A 19,313-nucleotide genomic window follows, 5' to 3' on the forward strand; every position below is an offset into this window, starting at 1 on the left:
CAATTAACCTTAATATTTTAATTAACTCATGAGTGGGGTGACATTCATTTGATGTCTCACTAGAAATTATGTGGGTCAACATCCTCAAGGGCACGTTAAAATGTTAAGGAATCTCCACCCGTTCAATTGCAAATGAGCTTGTAGTGTTTGACAAGTGTTTATGATTGATTTTGTACTCTTCTAAGCCTCATTAGGTGATGATGGATCGAGCCTAGTTCACAATCAAGCTCTCAAGACTTTGTGGGTAGATTTGTAATTTTAGAAAGAAGGTCAAATGAGATTAACTTAATTATTGTTAAAAGATTGTATCATCATCTAACCAATGATCTTGACCTTCCAATTAGTGAGTTATTATCTTCCTAACATAAGTCTTTCACCTTAGGATCATCCAATTTAATTAACTTCCAAAGCAAAATGATTTGGGAAATTACATTTTTTAGAGAATGAGTTGGTTTCTATCCTTTAACCATTTATGTTTCTATCACTTCAAAAAACAAATTATGATCAATATTACTCTTTTATCCTATGGTTTACCCTAAATTTTTATTAAGGTTAAAAATCTCTTAATTACCATTTTGCCCTTAGGGGTCTCCACTTAATAATTCCTTAAGTTTAACATCAAATGACTTTGAAACTTTGTTGTTACCCCACTCATGGGTCTATTAAAGTATTAGAAGAGAATTTATATTCTTGTAATTTTTATTTAATTTTTTAATAATTATTTTAGTCCAAAAATATATAATTATAAAGGTAATTAATTTAACCAGTAAATTAAAATTTATGTCCTTAAGGAAAATATTGGAGGTTCACTTACGTCAAATGACCACTAGAAATAATTCTTTTGAATTTTTTAATTATATTTTAATTTTTACAACTTTTTGATTGATTTTAATGAATAAATAATTAGAAAATATAGTTTATGTTAGAAAAAATCATTTTTATATTTTCCATAAGTCTCTCTGGTTCCAAGGAACTCAAAGAAGTGAATTTTGTATTTTTTATTTTTATTTTATTTTATGTAATTACTTTTATTCACAAATTAAGAAAAGTAGATATAATCATTAAAACACCTTTTTACACAATTAGAAATTACAAATACCTATTTAAGTTATTTTTTGTGGATATGGTGACATTTAGGGCAATTTGGAGCATTTTCACATTTTTTGTAATTTTTTGTATTTTTAATTATTTTAAAATTACAAAATAGCTTTAAATTGAAGTATTCATTTTAATCTCAATTTTTTTTTCTTAAGTCCCTTTGGTCATAAAAAACACTCCAAACTAATTTTCATATTTTTTTTATTTTTCATTTATTTATTATAATTATCTTAAGACAAAATTAATCTTACTTAGAAAATATATATTTACATAAAAAAATAATTTTTGTGGCTTCCAAATTTTTATAGAGGCCTCCTAGGATGATTATCTACAACTTGGCCCATTTTGATAACTATTTGAATTATTTCGTATTTTCCTAATTTTTAATGATTTTTATTAATTTTAAATAAGAAAATGGCTTGAAAATTTTTTAAATTAAAATTTTATTTTTCTTAATATCCTCTGACCATTATGAACCTTCCAAACAAGATTTTTTTTTACTTATATTTTATTGTTTATAATTATTTTAAATTAAATAATACTAAATTTTTCAAAAATAAGGGCTTTTGACCATAGAGATGTCTTATAACCTTGGAAAAATCATATAAGATCCCTAATATCATTAAAAACAAACCCTTAAAATTTCATTTGATTTAAATAAATATTTAATTATTTATGATTTATTTACTCTCTGAAGTATTTAATATATTTAAAAATAAATAAAAGGAAAATAATTTTAGTTATTAGTCCACATTTTTCTCCTCTGTTCACTGAGCACAAGCGTATTTTATTTTTATTTTTATGAATTTTCTACAGCAAGATATGTATTTTTAAAGTTTTTGTATTTATTTAATTCTAAAATACCCTATTTATCTACTTATCTGAGTCAGCCGCCACGTCAAACCTCAGCAGCTCCGAACACCATGTGTCATTGTTTGATTGGCTCCACTTTACACGTAAGTTGGCCACGCGTACCGCGATTTTCGATCCAAGCCTTCGTCTAACGCGATCTAATTCATCTGTATCTAAAATACTCTATTTATCTACTTATCTGAGTCAGCCGCGACGTCAAACCTCGGCAGCTCCGAAGACCATGCACCATTGTTTGATTGGCTGCACTTTACACGTAAGTTGGCCACACGTACCGTGATTTTCGGTCCAAGCCTTCGTCTAACGCGATCTAATTCATCTGTTCGACACACACAGAAATGGATGATATTCGTCCATCGTCCCCGATCGTCCTAACCCGAGAACTTTTTGTGTTCTAAACCTAATATCTCACTCAATTTTCAACCAAATCACTCGGGGTTTGTTCCTACATCTTCATCTAAGTGAGACAAACCTATCTATATGATTAAATACATATGAAATACAAGTTCACTTCACAATCAATGGAACCAAAGAAAAATTTAGGAATTTCTAGTTATACCTTTGTCCAAGAGGTGATGCCTCGATTGGGTTGGTTGGAGATGATTGCCTTGAGTCCACGAAGCTCCTCAAAGTTTTGGTTTGAGCTGAGGTGCAGCCTATGTATGATTTCGGTTGGAAGGTGACTCAGGCATGGTCTAGGATTATGTTAGGGTGCTCAAGAATGGGGTCTTTTGATTGTGAAAGTGGTTTTGAATGGTGAAGTTTGTGGGATGATTAACTTGGGGTTTTGAGGAGTTTGGTAAAGTGATTGAAAAAGCCATGGATTTTTGTGATGAAATTGAACTCTGACAGTGAAAATGAGTGGCTAAGGATGGTTGGATTGCATTTAGGAAGGTTTGGAGAGGCTCTAGGAGCAATTTGGTAGAGTTTCCCTTATGTTTTGGATGGTCTCTAAGTTTGGTCGTGGAGGGGGGTATTTGTAATTCCGCCAAGGGGGAGGCCTCAGACTCTCATTAGCTTGTGCAAGTAAGCTGAGGTGGAGGGCTGAGCGGCGCAATTAACCAATTGAAGTTTGCCACATTGAATAGATAGAATTTTGGGTTTAAGTCATGGGTGGCGATCTCGATTTTGGGCTTTCCATTAGCTAGGACGGCCGACTAGGCCAAAGGTGGTGGCTAGCTGACTCAAAGAGAAGGCTTAATTGTGATTACCTTGGGAGCTTGATGACTGATGGCATGGTAAGTGGGTTTAGCCAAATAAGGAGAGGAGTTTCCATGATTCAAGGGACCTTTGGTCCATGGCTCAAAAATAGGTTTAGGCTAGGATTGAGGTGGCCAGTTCACATGCATATGATGGTTTGGGGAGATTATGGTTTAATTAAATCAAATGGTTAGGGAAAAGTTTGGTTTTAGGCTTAAAATGAGGTTTGGGCTTGGGCATGAACTTTGAGCCTAGTTTGGGTTTAGATCTAAACCAATTGGTGGTTCAATTTGGCCTAGAAGAATGTCATGAGGGAATCAATTTTAGTGGAAGTGAAATGGTTCAATGGGTCAACTTGGTGAAATTTGGAGTTGGGTTCAATTTTGGGGTAATTGGCTTGGATTTGATTTTTGGGCTTGGAATTGGGTTAAATTGGGCTTGGATTTGGTCTCAATCGGGATTGCACTTGATGAAATTTAATTTGGGTTTGAGATTGGGTGAGCTTGGAATAAATTTGGTGGGAATTGAGGATGATTTGGGGACTTTAGGGATTTAGGGGCAATTTGATAAATTTGGCTAATTTTGGTGGATTTGGGTGCAACTGGGGTTAAGATTGACTTTGGGAATATTTAGAGTGAATTTGAGAATTTTTGCAAATTTTTGGATATCAAGGAATTTTGGTAATTTTGAGGAAAAATGGGGATAGGAAACCAACATGGGATGTCTTAATGGAATTGGAATTGATGGCCATGCAAATCATGAAAACTCCTTCCCTCAGGAGCTACTCTAGATTGTCTTGAACTGTTACTATGTCCCATCACACAAAACATTTACCACCACACGGTAGGTAGAGACCAAGACTTTGAAGTTATATAGTAGTGGGCGACTGAAGATCGTGTTATAAATGGGGGGCACATCAAACACCAGGAATTCCTACATGTTAGTGAATTGACTATCACCCTCTCCTCAGGTGACTGATAGCCCAATTTTCCCAGGTCATCCTTTCATTTGCGAGAAACACCGTACAACGGGCCGGTTGACACAACAAAATGTTTGACGGATAAATGCATTTTTTCAAAGGGTGATTTGAATAATATATTTTCTGAACTGTTAGTATCAACCAAAATACTTTCTATATACTAATTATTGATCATCGTCATAGCTACTATGACATTGTTGTAAATATTCCTCATGGTAGACAAATGTGTGTTAGTAAAATTAAACTGGGGATGAGGCTTTTGCTTTAGACTGAAAACAACAGCATAGTGTTCCCCCATTCAGAGCTTCTCATGGTTGTTCAATCTGATCAAAACTTCTCCCAATATAGCTGGCACTATCCCTATAATGTGGATAACATTGGTTCAAGCGGGCTCATCTAAGTCATCTTTTGTTAGGGGTTTCCACTACCTTTGCGTTTGTGCTCTTGGGACCACAAACTCTTTGCGTTTTCTAGACTACAAATCAAATATTAGACTAGGCTTTAAAGGTGCTTGCACTCCTCTATGTCATGATCATGGTCTTTATGATATTTGTAAAATTTATTCGTGTTTAGGAGAAAAATCTCTAATTCTTATCGATGGAGCTTTTTTTAAGCACTCCTTATGTTGAATAGCTTATATTGTCTCCACAATTTAAACCCTCAACTGAGTGAGTTTTGGTATACCTCGATCAATAGTCAATTGGTTGTTTGATCGACTCCACCTTTGAGAAATTTTGTTAGTCTCTCTATCATCTCGAGACGACAAGCCTCCTTCACATTTAGAACGTGGGCTACCCTTTGCCCTCCACCCATCATCTTGCAAGCCCTTTCTCTTTAGCAGCGATCAGATTGTTCACACTTTTAGTAGGGCAGGTGAACTTATTCCTCAACCACGATATGGTGGTTTACTAACTCAAAGAGTTCAGCTAAGTTGTTGGGTTAATGAAAGCTCAGAAAGTACTTGAATTGTGCACTTCTTAACCCCTGTGCTAGGGCTGCTTGTGCTACCAAAAACACCATATTTTGCACTTCCAATATTTCCTTCTTGAATAGAGTGACATAAGCTTGAAGGCGCATTCATCCTCAGCTTTACATGCCATAAGACATATGAGTCCTTCGGGCTTCAGGGCATTAGGGAACTGCACCATGGACAAGTTCTTAAACTCACTTAAGAAGTTGATAATTTCTGTCGGGAGCCATTAAACCACCTTGAGGGTTGAATCCCTCAATGTGGTGTAGAATAAATGACATTTCAGTGCACTAGAGACTTTGAGAAAGCATACGGCCAACTCGAAGGAGGCTATGTGGTCAACTAGATCACTTCAACTCTTGAATTCCGAAGATGGAATTTTGAATTTCTTGGGGGCTCGACAACGGTGATATGCTAGAAGAACATATTCTCCAACTGAAGGTAAACTTTCATCCACCCCAATCGTAATCTGAACTTTATTTTAGACCCAATACAGTCCATATACTAGGATTCCTCAATTCTTTTAGGCTCCCTTAGCCTTTTGATGGACTTGGGGTTTTGATTCTTCTCAAGGGTTCGACACTTGTGCTCTCCCCTCGAGTATTAAGCCGGTCAATTATCCTATTTGTCTCACTATTTGGTCTTGGAATTCCCAAATTTGTTGTTGCACAAATTTTCATATGAACTTCACATTGGAGGTTTCTTCCAAGTGCATTCTTTTTTTGTTACACGCCCATCTTCTTGTTAATGACATGGTTTCACACTCCTCTCACTTTTTAGAATGGGAATTCAAAACCGTTCTATGGATCACAACCAAGGTATACAGTGATGGACAGATGAGAGGAATCGAGAGAGAAATAGAGGAAGCAAAGTGTAAAATAACACATGTTCTGAGAGGGTGAATTTAATAGTTGTTTTTTTAAAGAAAAGACCCCCCTATTTATAGATCATAGAAGTTTCTAGTAAAATTACATGTTTATCCTGGTTTTAATAGGGACATTACAACTATCATCTCGAGACGACAAGCCTCCTTCACATTTAGAACGTGGGCTACCCTTTGCCCTCCACCCATCATCTTGCAAGCCCTTTCTCTTTAGCAGCGATCAGATTGTTCACATTTTTAGTAGGGCAGGTGAACTTATTCCTCAACCACGATATGGTGGTTTACTAACTCAAAGAGTTCAGCTAAGTTGTTGGGTTAATGAAAGCTCAAAAAGTACTTGAATTGTGCACTTCTTAACCCCTGTGCTAGGGTTGCTTGTGCTACCAAAAACACCATATTTTGCACTTCCAATATTTCCTTCTTGAATAGAGTGACATAAGCTTGAAGGCGCATTCATCCTCAGTTTTACATGCCATAAGACATATGAGTCCTTCGGGCTTCAGGGCATTAGGGAACTGCACCATGGACAAGTTCTTAAACTCACTTAAGAAGTTGATAATTTCTGTCGGGAGCCATTAAACCACCTTGAGGGTTGAATCCCTCAATGTGGTGTAGAATAAATGACATTTCAGTGCACTAGAGACTTTGAGAAAGCATACGGCCAACTCGAAGGAGGCTATGTGGTCAACTAGATCACTTCAACTCTTGAATTCCGAAGATGGAATTTTGAATTTCTTGGGGGCTCGACAACGGTGATATGCTAGAAGAACATATTCTCCAACTGAAGGTAAACTTCCATCCACCCCAATCGTAATCTGAACTTTATTTTAGACCCAATACAGTCCATATACTAGGATTCCTCAATTCTTTTAGGCTCCCTTAGCCTTTTGATGGACTTGGGGTTTTGATTCTTCTCAAGGGTTCGACACTTGTGCTCTCCCCTCGAGTATTAAGCCGGTCAATTATCCTATTTGTCTCACTATTTGGTCTTGGAATTCCCAAATTTGTTGTTGCACAAATTTTCATATGAACTTCACATTGGAGGTTTCTTCCAAGTGCATTATTTTTTCGTTACACGCCCATCTTCTTCTTAATGACATGGTTTCACACTCCTCTCACTTTTTAGAATGGGAATTCAAAACCGTTCTATGGATCACAACCAAGGTATACAGTGATGGACAAATGAGAGGAATCGAGAGAGAAATAGAGGAAGCAAAGTGTAAAATAACACATGTTCTGAGAGGGTGAATTTAATAGTTGTTTTTTTAAAGAAAAGACCCCCCTATTTATAGATCATAGAAGTTTCTAGTAAAATTACATGTTTATCCTGGTTTTAATAGGGACATTACAAATAATTATTACACATTTTAGTATTTGTATCCGACTCCAGGACCCTTTAATATCCATAACTGATGTTGACACCGTTTCATATTCATAAACCACTGGTATTGTCATTCAGTCATCTAATAACCATACGGTCAACTACAAGATCTTCGATCGGCTGGAAGGTCTTCGACCGACCTCCTCTTGAGAATCATTGATAGAAGCTCTTTTGTCGTTAGGGTAAACTTGGATCATCAGCAGAGAGTATATAACTGTAATGTGATGACAGACAATTCTCCTTAGACAAGGGACCTTCTTGGAGGAAATTAGAGTGCCATTTGGTCATCTTTGTGAAGAATCCTGAAATTAGTTGAGAGATCTAGCTATAGATGACTGCTCCTCAGATTAGTTGCTTCCAGTTCTTTCATTCGGTAGGATCGCAATTTTAATTGAAGGAAACGATGCTTAGTGCTCCGTCTTTTGACTTTCCAGATGCAAATCCTTGGTATGTATTTAGCGAGATTCATTAAATATTCTTGAGATTTGTGCGGTTTTATTTTTTATTTATAATTTTAAATTTCCCTTTCAAATCAAAATTAAATTTAACTATAAATGTTAGCCCTTGGTATATATTTAGCGAGATTCATTGAATATTCTTGAGATTAGTGCGGTCTTATTTTTTATTTATAATTTTAAATTTCTTTTTCAAATCAAAATTAAATTTAACTATAAATGTTAGTTTGAAAAGCCGGACAAAATAAACCCTTCGTAAAAATAATTAATTGACAGTAGGTTGACCGTGAAGATCTAACTAGGTAGTCCTAGCGTCCTTCCCCCTTCCCCCTTCCCCCTTCCCAAGGAATCCAACGGGAGTCCATAAACTGTTACTATAATAATCAACAAAAACCGGTTTCCGCTTTTCGTTTCAAGGAGGCGATTAAGATGAAGATTACTGTCATGACTGCAGATGAACAATTCATCACCCTCGACGTCGACCAAGATGAATCTGTAAGAATCCATAGAAACCCTAAGTTATTGACTCTGTTAATCTCCATCATTATGACAATGGCTGAATACTTATGGCATGCAGGTTGAGAATGTGAAGGCGCTTCTTGAGGTGGAGGTGGGCAGTTAGAAAAGTTCTCCTCTCATGGAAAGCTTTAATTTTTGTGATAATTTTTGAGGATTTCGCTTCAGTTGAAAATTTCGATTGCAGACTAGTGTCGCTTTACATCAGCAACAGCTCCATTTCAACGGGAAGGAGATTCGTAACTCGGATCGCTTAGGTTCTGTTGGTGTTAGAGAAGGAGATCTTGTTATGATGCTTTCGTCAAATGCCGGGTATCCCTGTTGCTCTTTTGGTTTTATTCTCATTTCTTCTTAACTCGCTATTACTGATAGCTTGCAATAAAATAAATCATGTAACCAATACATACTTCAGATATGCTATAGTTCATGAAATAGTATATGATACCAGAATCATTTGCTTTCGTCTGAAATCCTGGTGGGATTTTTATTGACTGGAAAGAAGGATTGCAGGGATGCTTTTTATTATGACTATTCATTCAAAAAGTTCATATATGTCGAAAACTTGGCTAACTTCTGTTTTTGGGTGAAGCAAGGCATGTAGGAAAATCAATAATAGAGGATACATATTCTGTAGAACATTGGAAAAGATAATGATCACCCAGACCTTTCTTTATACTTCATAGTTCTGTACTTTGTCCTCTTCTCTTGCTATCAAATTCAACTCGGTGTCCATGGACTCAAATTCATAAAATCTTTTCATTGTATGCCTAGTTTAAAATTGCACAATATGAGGTGTGTCTCAAGGCATGCCCCACCTCAACAAAAGCCTCAAATGTTTGCTTTTGTCCATAAAAACAAAGCTAAAAGTAATATCAATATACCTCTTCTATTAACATTCGCACCTCACATACTAAACAACAATAATTAAAAGAAAAATTTATCTGTTAAAATTTATGTAGTTGGAATTCTAATCATCAAAATAGTTATTATTTTAATTAATATATTTTATTGATGATTATTCATTAAAAAATAGAAAATTATTGAGATTACAAATAATAAGGAATGAGATAATATTACGACTAAGGATAATGTGCGAGATAAACAATTCATTATGCCAATGATTCTAATGAAAATCAATTTGGTGATGAGAGTAATAGAGACTTTAAATTAAAAATTCAAATGTTGGCGACTTGATATATTCTTGTTTAAGTGGAGGTACTATGCGTGAGAAGGAAAAAATAATGTTTACTTTATTTTGATTGTTATGTTTCGATGTTTTAATATTTTCTTCTAATATTTTTATTTTTTTTGATAGCTTAATGTTTGTATAATCCGTCTTATTTCATAATTTAATATTAGGATATTAACATGGTGCTTTTAATTTAAAACAATTTATTATGTTTATTTAGTTAGAATATTGCTATTTTACATTTTTATGTGCTAATAAATTATAATATTAATATATTATTTCTTACTTCACACTTTCTATTTTATATAATATTTATTAATTTACACAATTTTTAAATTTGAGGCTTACGCCTAAAAACGCCTTTAAGATTACACCTCACCTCATGAATGAAAAACACATCAATACCCAATTACTCAATTTTCAATATTTATTTGTTTGCATAAATTTTTTTTTAAGTTTATGTCATTTACAATCTTATTATGCAATCCCATGAGTGCTTGTTGTGCATTTACTCTATTTTTTAATCTTTAATTTTTTAATTTGATCACAATCGTGCTCTGATATTCAAACTCTCTCTCTTTCTTTCTCTTTGTGTGTTTTTTCTTTTACTTCTCAAATGAACCTATTTTCGACATTGAGATATGTCTATCTTTTTCTTATGAATAGTTCTTGAGAACGGGGAGTACTTAAATGCTTTAGGCTATCCTTGTATTGAACTTTTATCATTGATAACTTTCACATCATTGTCTTGGTTTTAATTTTCAATCTCACTCTTTTCATATACATTCTCTTAAAAGTTTTCATTTGAGTTGGTTCAACTTTATTGGCATTTTGATAACATTTCTTTTGTTTCATTATTTTGAGGCAATTATTCCAGGATAATCCCCTCCAATCTTATTTGCGCCAACTTTGTGAATTGATGAAATTAGCTTATTGGATTCTTTTTCATGTGTTCCCAATCATCGATTTTCAACTTATTTTTTGGCATATCTTCTGCAACAAGTCCTATTAGTAGGATGCCTGCCCACGCACCTTGAACTTCTAGGCTCTTGGTCTAACCTTGTTGTCATTATGGTGAATTCCTATTTTCAATGTTATTGCCAATGGTATTTCAATTGGTTGAAGAGTTCTCTTTTAAACTTCCACTATGGTCTTGAAGATTCTACAGTAATATTTGTCTTCCAAGAACACTATAGTTGCTCATTATGTTTTTTTTTTGTTTCTATAGTATGAGTTTTGAAATTTAGATCATTGTCATGTTATTACATTCGATCTTTCAATGTTTTCTATTTGTTTAATTATTTCTAATCCTTGCTAGCTTGTAATGATAATTTGTGTCCATGTTTGACTAACTTGATTGGGTCAACCATAGAAGGATAGGTTTTTAAGAATCTTTTTCATTTGTAAGGTGGGTTCAAATTTCTTTATTGCAAATCCAGTTGGGTGGGGTATATTCAGGTTTTGGTTGCTCTGATTTAAATATATTTTTTAATTTATTTTAAAGTGTGAGGATTGCAAATGGCAGTCAATAAAAGCTCAGAGGCTCTACAAATAAAATCCACCTTTTTTTTTTTGGTTAGATGTACTTTGTTTTTTGTTTGTTAAAATAACTAGTTCTGCACTTTCTTTGAAATACTAACCCTTAGGAGTTGGGGGGGAGGGCTAAAAATTGAATTCAGTGCAAAAGTGTTGTCCATTGTTTGATAACAACAACTACCACATCTATCATTTGATGTTCTTTATTTTAGGATCAGTAAAGTTCATGTGCCTATTTCTTTTGATCTCTTCAACCTTCTTTTCTTTTCCAAGATTGGACAGATTTACTCTCATGGTGGTGCTGCGTCTTGTGTTTTCTTTCTCTCTCTTTCTCTCTCTTTTAATTTAGAACATCAGATCTTGAGGTTGCCATTGGAAGATGACCTCACACACACCTTGTCATGATGATGGGCTTCTTGAACCATTTTTTGTTTGGTCTTTCTCTGTATTTATTTATACAAATAATGATAATAATATTGTTTGAATCAATGATCAATCATTCTTTGATTTTAATCCTTTGATGATAGAGAGTTAGAATGGATTAAATGTGAGAACTTTGAACATTTGAGGAAGGAGTAAAAAGGATCGTTGAGTAGATAGAGAGAGAGACTTTATAAGGGAGGAAGAAAAGGGACCAATGTTGATTGAGGATTGCAGTTGATATGCAATCTTAAAGGTGAAATAAACCATCATAATTTTTTATTCAAAAGATCATACTATTAAATAACATTGTACATACATTTATAATAGATGGTTCAAATTTGAAATAGTTACCATTTATTAGGTTTCTAACATGCTAAACTAAACAAATCTTGAGACAATAAACATGTACACAGACAACATAGGATGCTAGTACACTTACTAATTTAAATAAAACTGGCTTAGACAATAAACATAAACATTACATAATTATATATAAAAGTAAACTCTGTGAATGATAACAATAATCTATTGATGATTCTCCATCCAACCACAAATGTGTTAAACTATTTTTCAAAGTATTTGGATGTTGCAAGAGAAAAAATTGGATGGTCTTTTGTGGCAATACTGAGTTATTGGAATTTGTCTTTGGAAAAGACATCATGAGGGGAAAAAGTCAAAGGGAAATTTATCCTAAGGAAGAAGCGACTTTGGAATCACTATCTTATAGAGAATGACAACACAACATATGTTGCATGTTAGTAGATGCTTCATGTCAAATTCCTTTGAAATTTTCAATTTGCTCTCGAAAATATTTAAATATTAGGTTGTCTTCATTCAAATTGTACAATTTATCGATGATCTTATTCCAAGCAAAATAAATATTTGGGTTGATTAATCAGAAATTAGCTAACCAAGCCAATTAATCAGTCCCAACAATATTTGTTCTTTTATTTTTGTTTTTTTTTTCCTTATGGCTCATGGATTGAGTTAGGTTGGTTATTGGTTTGCCAAGTGCTTGGGTTATTTTGATCTAGGAGTTTGGGATAGATTGGTGTTTCATACTGGTTGGTTCAGTGAATTGATTTATGAATGGATTTGATAAATTTTGGAGGATTTTATGTACTTAAGTTTATGAAATTAGGAAAGATTGTTGTTTGAATTTAGGTAAGGAATTATTTGAACTATTTGAGTGGTGTGGAAATATATGATTTTTTTTCTTAAAGATTGTTTTGTAAACAAATGGTTGAACATTTAGCTTAAGGTTCGTAAAGGAGGTGATTTGTTCGCTTGGATTACAACATACTGTATGATAGGATCGCTCGCTCCGACGTCTCGTAGTGCGTAGCTGCTGGGAAGCGACATATAGAGGCCCAAAAATCTCGTTTTTCTCCTCGAGCTCCGACTTCTCTTTCTCTCGTCTCGGTACAGTCGCGATTAGAGCTACCTGGGAAGGCATCGACTGAGAAACCACGTACAGAGGCACAAAAATCCCATTTTTTATTTTCCTCTCGCGTCTTCTATGAGATACAATCGCGATTAGAGCTAGTTGGGAAAGCAGTGACAGGGAAGCGGCGTACAGAGACCTAAAACTATGGTTTTTTCCGGTTTCATGGTGTTCGAGCCTTATGACGTGATCGCGGCTATAGTGACGCGATTTGAGCTATCAAGGAACGGGCTCGCTACCGAGACCCAAATCTACCATCTAAATTCTCAGCTCGCGCTAATTTGTGCTTGATTTCAACAAACATGATTTCTATGATTTCTACAACTAGTTTCAACTCACAAACACGATTTCACGTACGAAGCTACTGTATTTCATCTTACTTGTACCAAAGCTATTCAGATCGATGACGGGCATACGTTCTTACGATACAAACCTGCGAATAATTGATGGGATTTTAGCGTGAAAGTGTTTTCATGCTTTTTGATCAAAAACTTTTTTGGGAGTGATGGCATTAAACTAAGTGGATGATTTAGAGAAAAAAAAAGTTAGAGAAAGAGATGATTAAAATCAAAGCTGAGATGGAGGAAAGGTTCTCCACTATAGAAGGAAGTTTTTTATCCATGAAAAATCAATTTGATGATCAATTCGAGAGCTTGGAAGAGATGCCGAGGAAGGTTGTTGAGATGCAATCTAAGATCCCGCCGACAGTTTAGTTTGTAAACCCTAGCCAAGAGTTGACCGGTCATTCATTGGCTAAATCGAAAAGGAAATAGATCAGACTAGAGGAACATGAGGAGGAAAACATCCACCATCAAGAATCTCCTCCCAGAACTCCGATTGGGGGTGTATTACGTTGCTTTAATATTTTTTTAGGTTTTAAGCTTTTCAACAAGATGAATTGAAAATAATCAAATGAGTATAGGAGACGAGAACACAATCAGAAATGTACAAATTTTTACTTTTAATTTTAATTGTTTTTGGTAGTAGCTCTTTCATGAATATTTGAATAACGGTTAGTGATAGAAATAGAATAACAGAGAATTTATTTTCACTGTCCAACCGTCTGTTCTCTTCTTAATTAATTGCAAGTCCCGGATTGGTTCTTGACACCTCACTTCTTCTAACTTCTCACTTTGAGAGCCTGGAGTTGCTAAGTAGAGCGGGGCTCAGGATCGGGTGAAAAGTGAGAGCTGCTGCTCTTAGTTACTGTTTTAGGAAAAAATCAGCAATCTTAAGAGAAGTTGAGGTGGTTGGGAGATAATTAAGTTAAACTTTCAAGTATAAATATTTATATATGTTTGTCAAGTTAAATTTTCATTTTTTCCCTCATTATTTTTCTTGTTTTTATCTATATTCATAAGCATATCATAGGAAGGTGGAAGTGCAAAGTTGGGACTTTAAACTTATGAAGGATTTTTCGGTTTGATTATAAGGTAGATGTATATATGTATGAATTGTTAGTCAATTTTAGTGAATCTAAACTTGTTATTTATGCATTCGTAATTAGTGTGATCTACAACAAATTAATTTAGAGTCTGTAGCAGCCTAAGAAAAGAATAAAAAGGTGAAGGAGGAAGGGATCAAAGGAAGAGTGGAATAAGAAGGATTAATGCGAGGAAGTCCATTTGAGGTATGTTTACACAAGTGAATTATGTTTACGGTTAAATCACAATATAAGCCAAATTATGAAAATCTTCAAGGTTTATGAATTTCAGTTGGTTTACACTAGGCAACGAGCTCGAGGCTAGCATTAAGAAACTCATTATATGGTTGCTCCATCAATTTAAGTGAAATTATTTTGTGCTACCATAAGAAGAATAACTCTCTGTAGGTTTTTATGTGATTAAGTGTTGACACCATTGCATTTAGAATTTTTTTGCAAATTGTATATGAATAGTTGTATAAATGCAAATTTGTTGTCACTTATGATACTTATGGTATTACTATGTTACAAATCTAATGACTATGCTTATGAAATCATTATTTGTAAATATTCATTTACGTTGATTAATGCATATGATATATGAAATGCCTATATCGAATGCTAGTTACAGGAATTATGATTTAAGAAATATTAAAAATGATGTTATAGGTAGGTTATTATATGATTACTTGCAAGTACGAATGATATGAAATGATAGGATTCCCGTCTCCTAGTATTCAGATGGTGATAAAACTCCATGAACCGTTGGGTTCAAACGATAGAACATACGAAACCATTGGTAGTATGGGAGTTATTGATAACTGCTATATGGGGGTCAACTTTTATCAATAGTTAATGTGACATTCGGGCTGATTGACGACCTAATGATATGACATGACATGAAAATAGTTGAGGCTTATACAATTAGAAGTGACATTCCTATGATTAGATTGATGACTTTTATGAATATGCTTGTGATTACACGTGTATGAATGATTACATATTTTATATAGCTGTCATGTTTTCTTACATCACAGGTTTCTCAACATAAATATTCCTCTACACCTTCCTATTATACTCCCTCTTCATTCCCTCCAACCCTTCCCCAACTTGTGAAATGGACTTACCGGAGAGCATAGCTCTCGATTCAACAGTCCCGTGGTTCTCGTAAAGCTAATACAATAGGGAACATGTGGAATGTCTTTATTCATGGAAAATATCAAAGTGGAAATGTAGGAAAGGAAAAGATTGTGTTTATTATATTGGTAAAATGAAATTTCCTCTTGTCGATTTCGTCCTGGTGACCCTAATTGAGTTCCACGTCTTTGCCAATCGCTCCAATCACGCTTGTGCTACATAAACCGAGCGGAAATCTTTTTGAGGGAAGAAAAATGAAGAGAAGAAACATAAGGTCATGTGACATTTTAATTGTGATCCAATTAATTTTAACCCTACAATTTCATCCCACGGTTGTGGGTGTGGAAATTAGTTGGTTAGCTACACTGCTGAAGGATTTAATTATGCTTAATTAAAGTGTTAATTAAGTAGTTAATTCAAAATTTCATATATTCCCTTATAGTGTTATATATATCAAATTGATCGATTCAAGATGTATAATTTTATGAAATTGATTTGGTCGGATTTCAGGGAATGTTAAATTTAAGGTATATTTTATAATTATCAAATTTTTTTTTTTTTGAAAATTCAGCGTTACAAGGGAAGCATGATGTGTCCATATAGGCTATGCAGGTCATACCGCGAGCATGGATAGCACTGCCTTAACTACAAGATGGGAAACGCCAGAGACGAGCATATGCCTCCCTGCTGCTTGCCCTCTCCGCCATGTATGATGTGACGAGTTGCAACTTAACTATTGTTCTACTGTACTACTTATTAATTCAATTTTGAACTGTTGTTGAAAAGGTTCTTTTTCTCTGCTTTTATCCATCATTGTTATAATAATTTTTGGGTTTTTTTTTAATGTTATTGTAACCCTCAATATCACGACCCAATCCAGGGCTTGGAGTTAACCAAGATGGGAATGGGTGGTTTGACAGTGGAAATCAATTATCTACTATTCTATTTCTATCATTAAGAATTTAATATTTAAATAATACATAGAAGAGTCACTAAAGAAAGTAGTTAAAATTAATAAGTATAAATTTTGTACCTTTTCGTTTGTTGTTTTCGTATCCTTTTTATATTTGCACCTCTTCTATTCATTATGTTCAAATGTTTAAAACTTAAAAATAATATTAAAATAACATAATGAGTTCGATTTTGTTTCGTCGGCACAGCGGTAAGTAATGTAAACATTACAATAGTCTGGGGATGAAAGCTCTGGTCTACTTGTCTCCACTCGTCGACACAGCGGTTAGTGAACTAACTATCACAATTGTCTGGGGTGCTAGAAACTCAACTGACGCGGTACACTGTCGCCCCCTGCTTGTACCATTAGGGGGTGAAATTATTTTTTAAAAATGCATACGCAAGCATTCACATATAAACTATTTCATTCTTTATAAATATATTATTCTGAGTTCTTTATGTATCTATTAACATGAATACTTATTCTGTTATGCAACTATTCATTATACATGACTTTCATATCATTCATATATCTATCTCACGCATCTCTTACTTATACGTATCTCATGCATATCTATTACTTATATCGTGTATATATTTTCTATCATTCAATGCTTATCTCATTCACATCTCTCATGCATGCACATGTTTTTTTATTGTGCTTATCATACATATATTTCCTATCTAACAATATGAAGAATATGATTAAATTAGGGCATACATGGAGTCAAACTTGCAATCTGAAATATAAAAGACTACTAAAATTTAGAAACATGTTTACTCATCTTAGTTTCCACGCTAAACTCTTAATCTTCGACAGTTAGCTGGAGGTTGCGGTGACTTTTACGTTGAGCGTTGAGATTAATAACCTATAAAAAATAACCTATAAAACATAATATTAAACTTTAAGCTTTAAGTAATTTTCGTAAATTAAATTATTCTTCTTAAATTAGCATAAAATTATTTACCTGAATTTACGGGTCTGTCCTACGACAATCTTTTACATGTTTGACTCGAACTCGCAGCCTCATGCAACCAACCTAAAATCTTAAACGAATCAGGAATTCATAGTATATTACTTCATAAGATGATTGTCGGTCGTTTTAATTTCGTAATTTGAAAAAGTGATGATTTTGTGATTTTGAAAATAATTTAAATATGAATATAAGCTTTTTAATTTTTAAAAGTAACATTTTAATTTTAAAATAGGTGAAACTAAACGAGTCTCACATTTTAAATAGTTTAGATGATTGAATACAATACTACAAGTAATACACTTATCCCGAAGAATAAATATATCACTTGTAATAGAAATTTAATCACCTAGACTAAAGAATTTGTGACATCCGTTTTGGTCTGCGAACTATTTTATAAAAAGACCAACAAGTTCCCCTACTTAACATAAAAAATTAGATAGGGTTTATTTTATCTGGGTTCTAGGTTCTCTATAGATGCAAACCTCTATAGTTAATTACATCTTAAATGACTGGGGTCACTTAAAGAAACTCTCGATTAAGATCAGATGGTTTTGCTTTCAAGATTTCAAAGTTTAGGTTTTCACGATTGGACATGGGAAAATCAAATGAGAATGACTTAAAATAGGAACAATTATCTTAAGGAATTCAAAAGAATGAATAATAGGAGACATCACAGATCTAGGAGAAACCCCGGAGATGTCCCAACTATCATAATGTTCGGTTTTATGTCTTTGAAATGATGTAATTTGATATTTCAATTCTGCAAATTATTTAGGATTTAGGACTTATGTTTACACAATATCGAACTGTGCAAATAGCCTAAAAAGATAGGAGGATTTACGCCGTACCGCGCGGTAACTTCAGAATCTTAAAGTGTTAGGACTTATAATTGCACAACAGAGTTGTGCAAAAGCCTGAAGGGTGATCCTATGGGTTGTTATTTAAACTAAATGAAATGATAGGTGATGTGAAGATGTTTATGTGATGTGTTTTGATGTTTTGCTGTTGGAGATCCACTTTGAAGTTGTTCCTCTTCGCGCTGCCCACGATCCTCGTAGTAGCATCTCCTGGTTTAGTGTTAATCCTATACAACCACTAGGTTTTCCTAAACTAAGACATAGTGTGTATTAAAATAACTAAACATGCAGTATAAAAAAAAAGAACAGTATAGTATACAGTAAAAAAGAAGGACAATATAACATGCTTATAAAAGAAAATACTGTCATGTAAATCAAACCTATACACTTGGGAGGCTCGTTGCTCCTTTAAGTTTAGCTATTATGCGCTGTGTAAAAGGAGAAAGTATGACCTGAAAAAGACTTGAGAAAAACAGGTAAATCGTAGGAAAAAGACAAACAAATAAAACAAAATATAATATCACATATAAAAAGCCAATAATAGGAGATTTGTATGTGATATTGGGGATGTCCCCAATCGCCAGGAGGATCTGAGTGTAAGACAAACTCAAATCCCGGAGCATTGAGTTTCAGTTTTGGTCAAGTTAAGACAAAAATTTCATTATTTGATTTAATTAAATCAGTTATGAACCACAATCTAGTGCACCCTCGTGTCTAGTGTCCGTATAAACTAGGGTCAGATGTTTGGCTTCTTAGGATCATTTGAATATTAGAATGATGAACTCTCTCAAGGTGTGCTCCTAAGACCTAGGAAGCCTACACTATAATTTGGGTCTGAAGTGTTCTAAAGTGTCTAAATTCAATTAAGTGTCATTCAACTAATCCTCGAACATCTTTAGATCAAGCTTAGCTCGCTATTGGACTCCCGGAACAATGAATGATTTGATATCCTATCCCCTCCTTAGATTTTTATCATCTCAAAGAACCGAATTTCATTTTTAATCTTTTGTCACTTTCTCTTTCC

The 19,313-nt window shown here is 34.0% G+C and overlaps 1 protein-coding gene across 2 annotated transcripts in view; it reads left to right on the top strand.

The window, feature by feature from the left end:
* Positions 1–8,125: 8,125 nt before the first annotated feature.
* LOC110030405 (DNA damage-inducible protein 1) overlaps positions 8,126–19,313 on the top strand; it is a 95,815-nt gene continuing 84,627 nt past the window's right edge. The window contains exons 1-3 of one of the 2 annotated variants that reach the window (XM_020733103.1): positions 8,126–8,331; positions 8,414–8,446; positions 8,540–8,664. In XM_020733103.1, coding sequence (XP_020588762.1) covers positions 8,266–8,331; positions 8,414–8,446; positions 8,540–8,664 — 224 coding nt within the window. In that variant the 5' untranslated portion in view covers positions 8,126–8,265. Of the gene's footprint in view, positions 8,332–8,413; positions 8,447–8,539; positions 8,665–14,538; positions 14,575–19,313 lie in introns of those variants that run through there. The other variant, XM_020733104.1, reaches the window with a different exon arrangement.

This window comes from Phalaenopsis equestris, unplaced genomic scaffold (assembly GCF_001263595.1).
Source record: "Phalaenopsis equestris unplaced genomic scaffold, ASM126359v1 Scaffold000715, whole genome shotgun sequence".
NCBI classification, from domain to species: domain Eukaryota; kingdom Viridiplantae; phylum Streptophyta; class Magnoliopsida; order Asparagales; family Orchidaceae; genus Phalaenopsis; species Phalaenopsis equestris.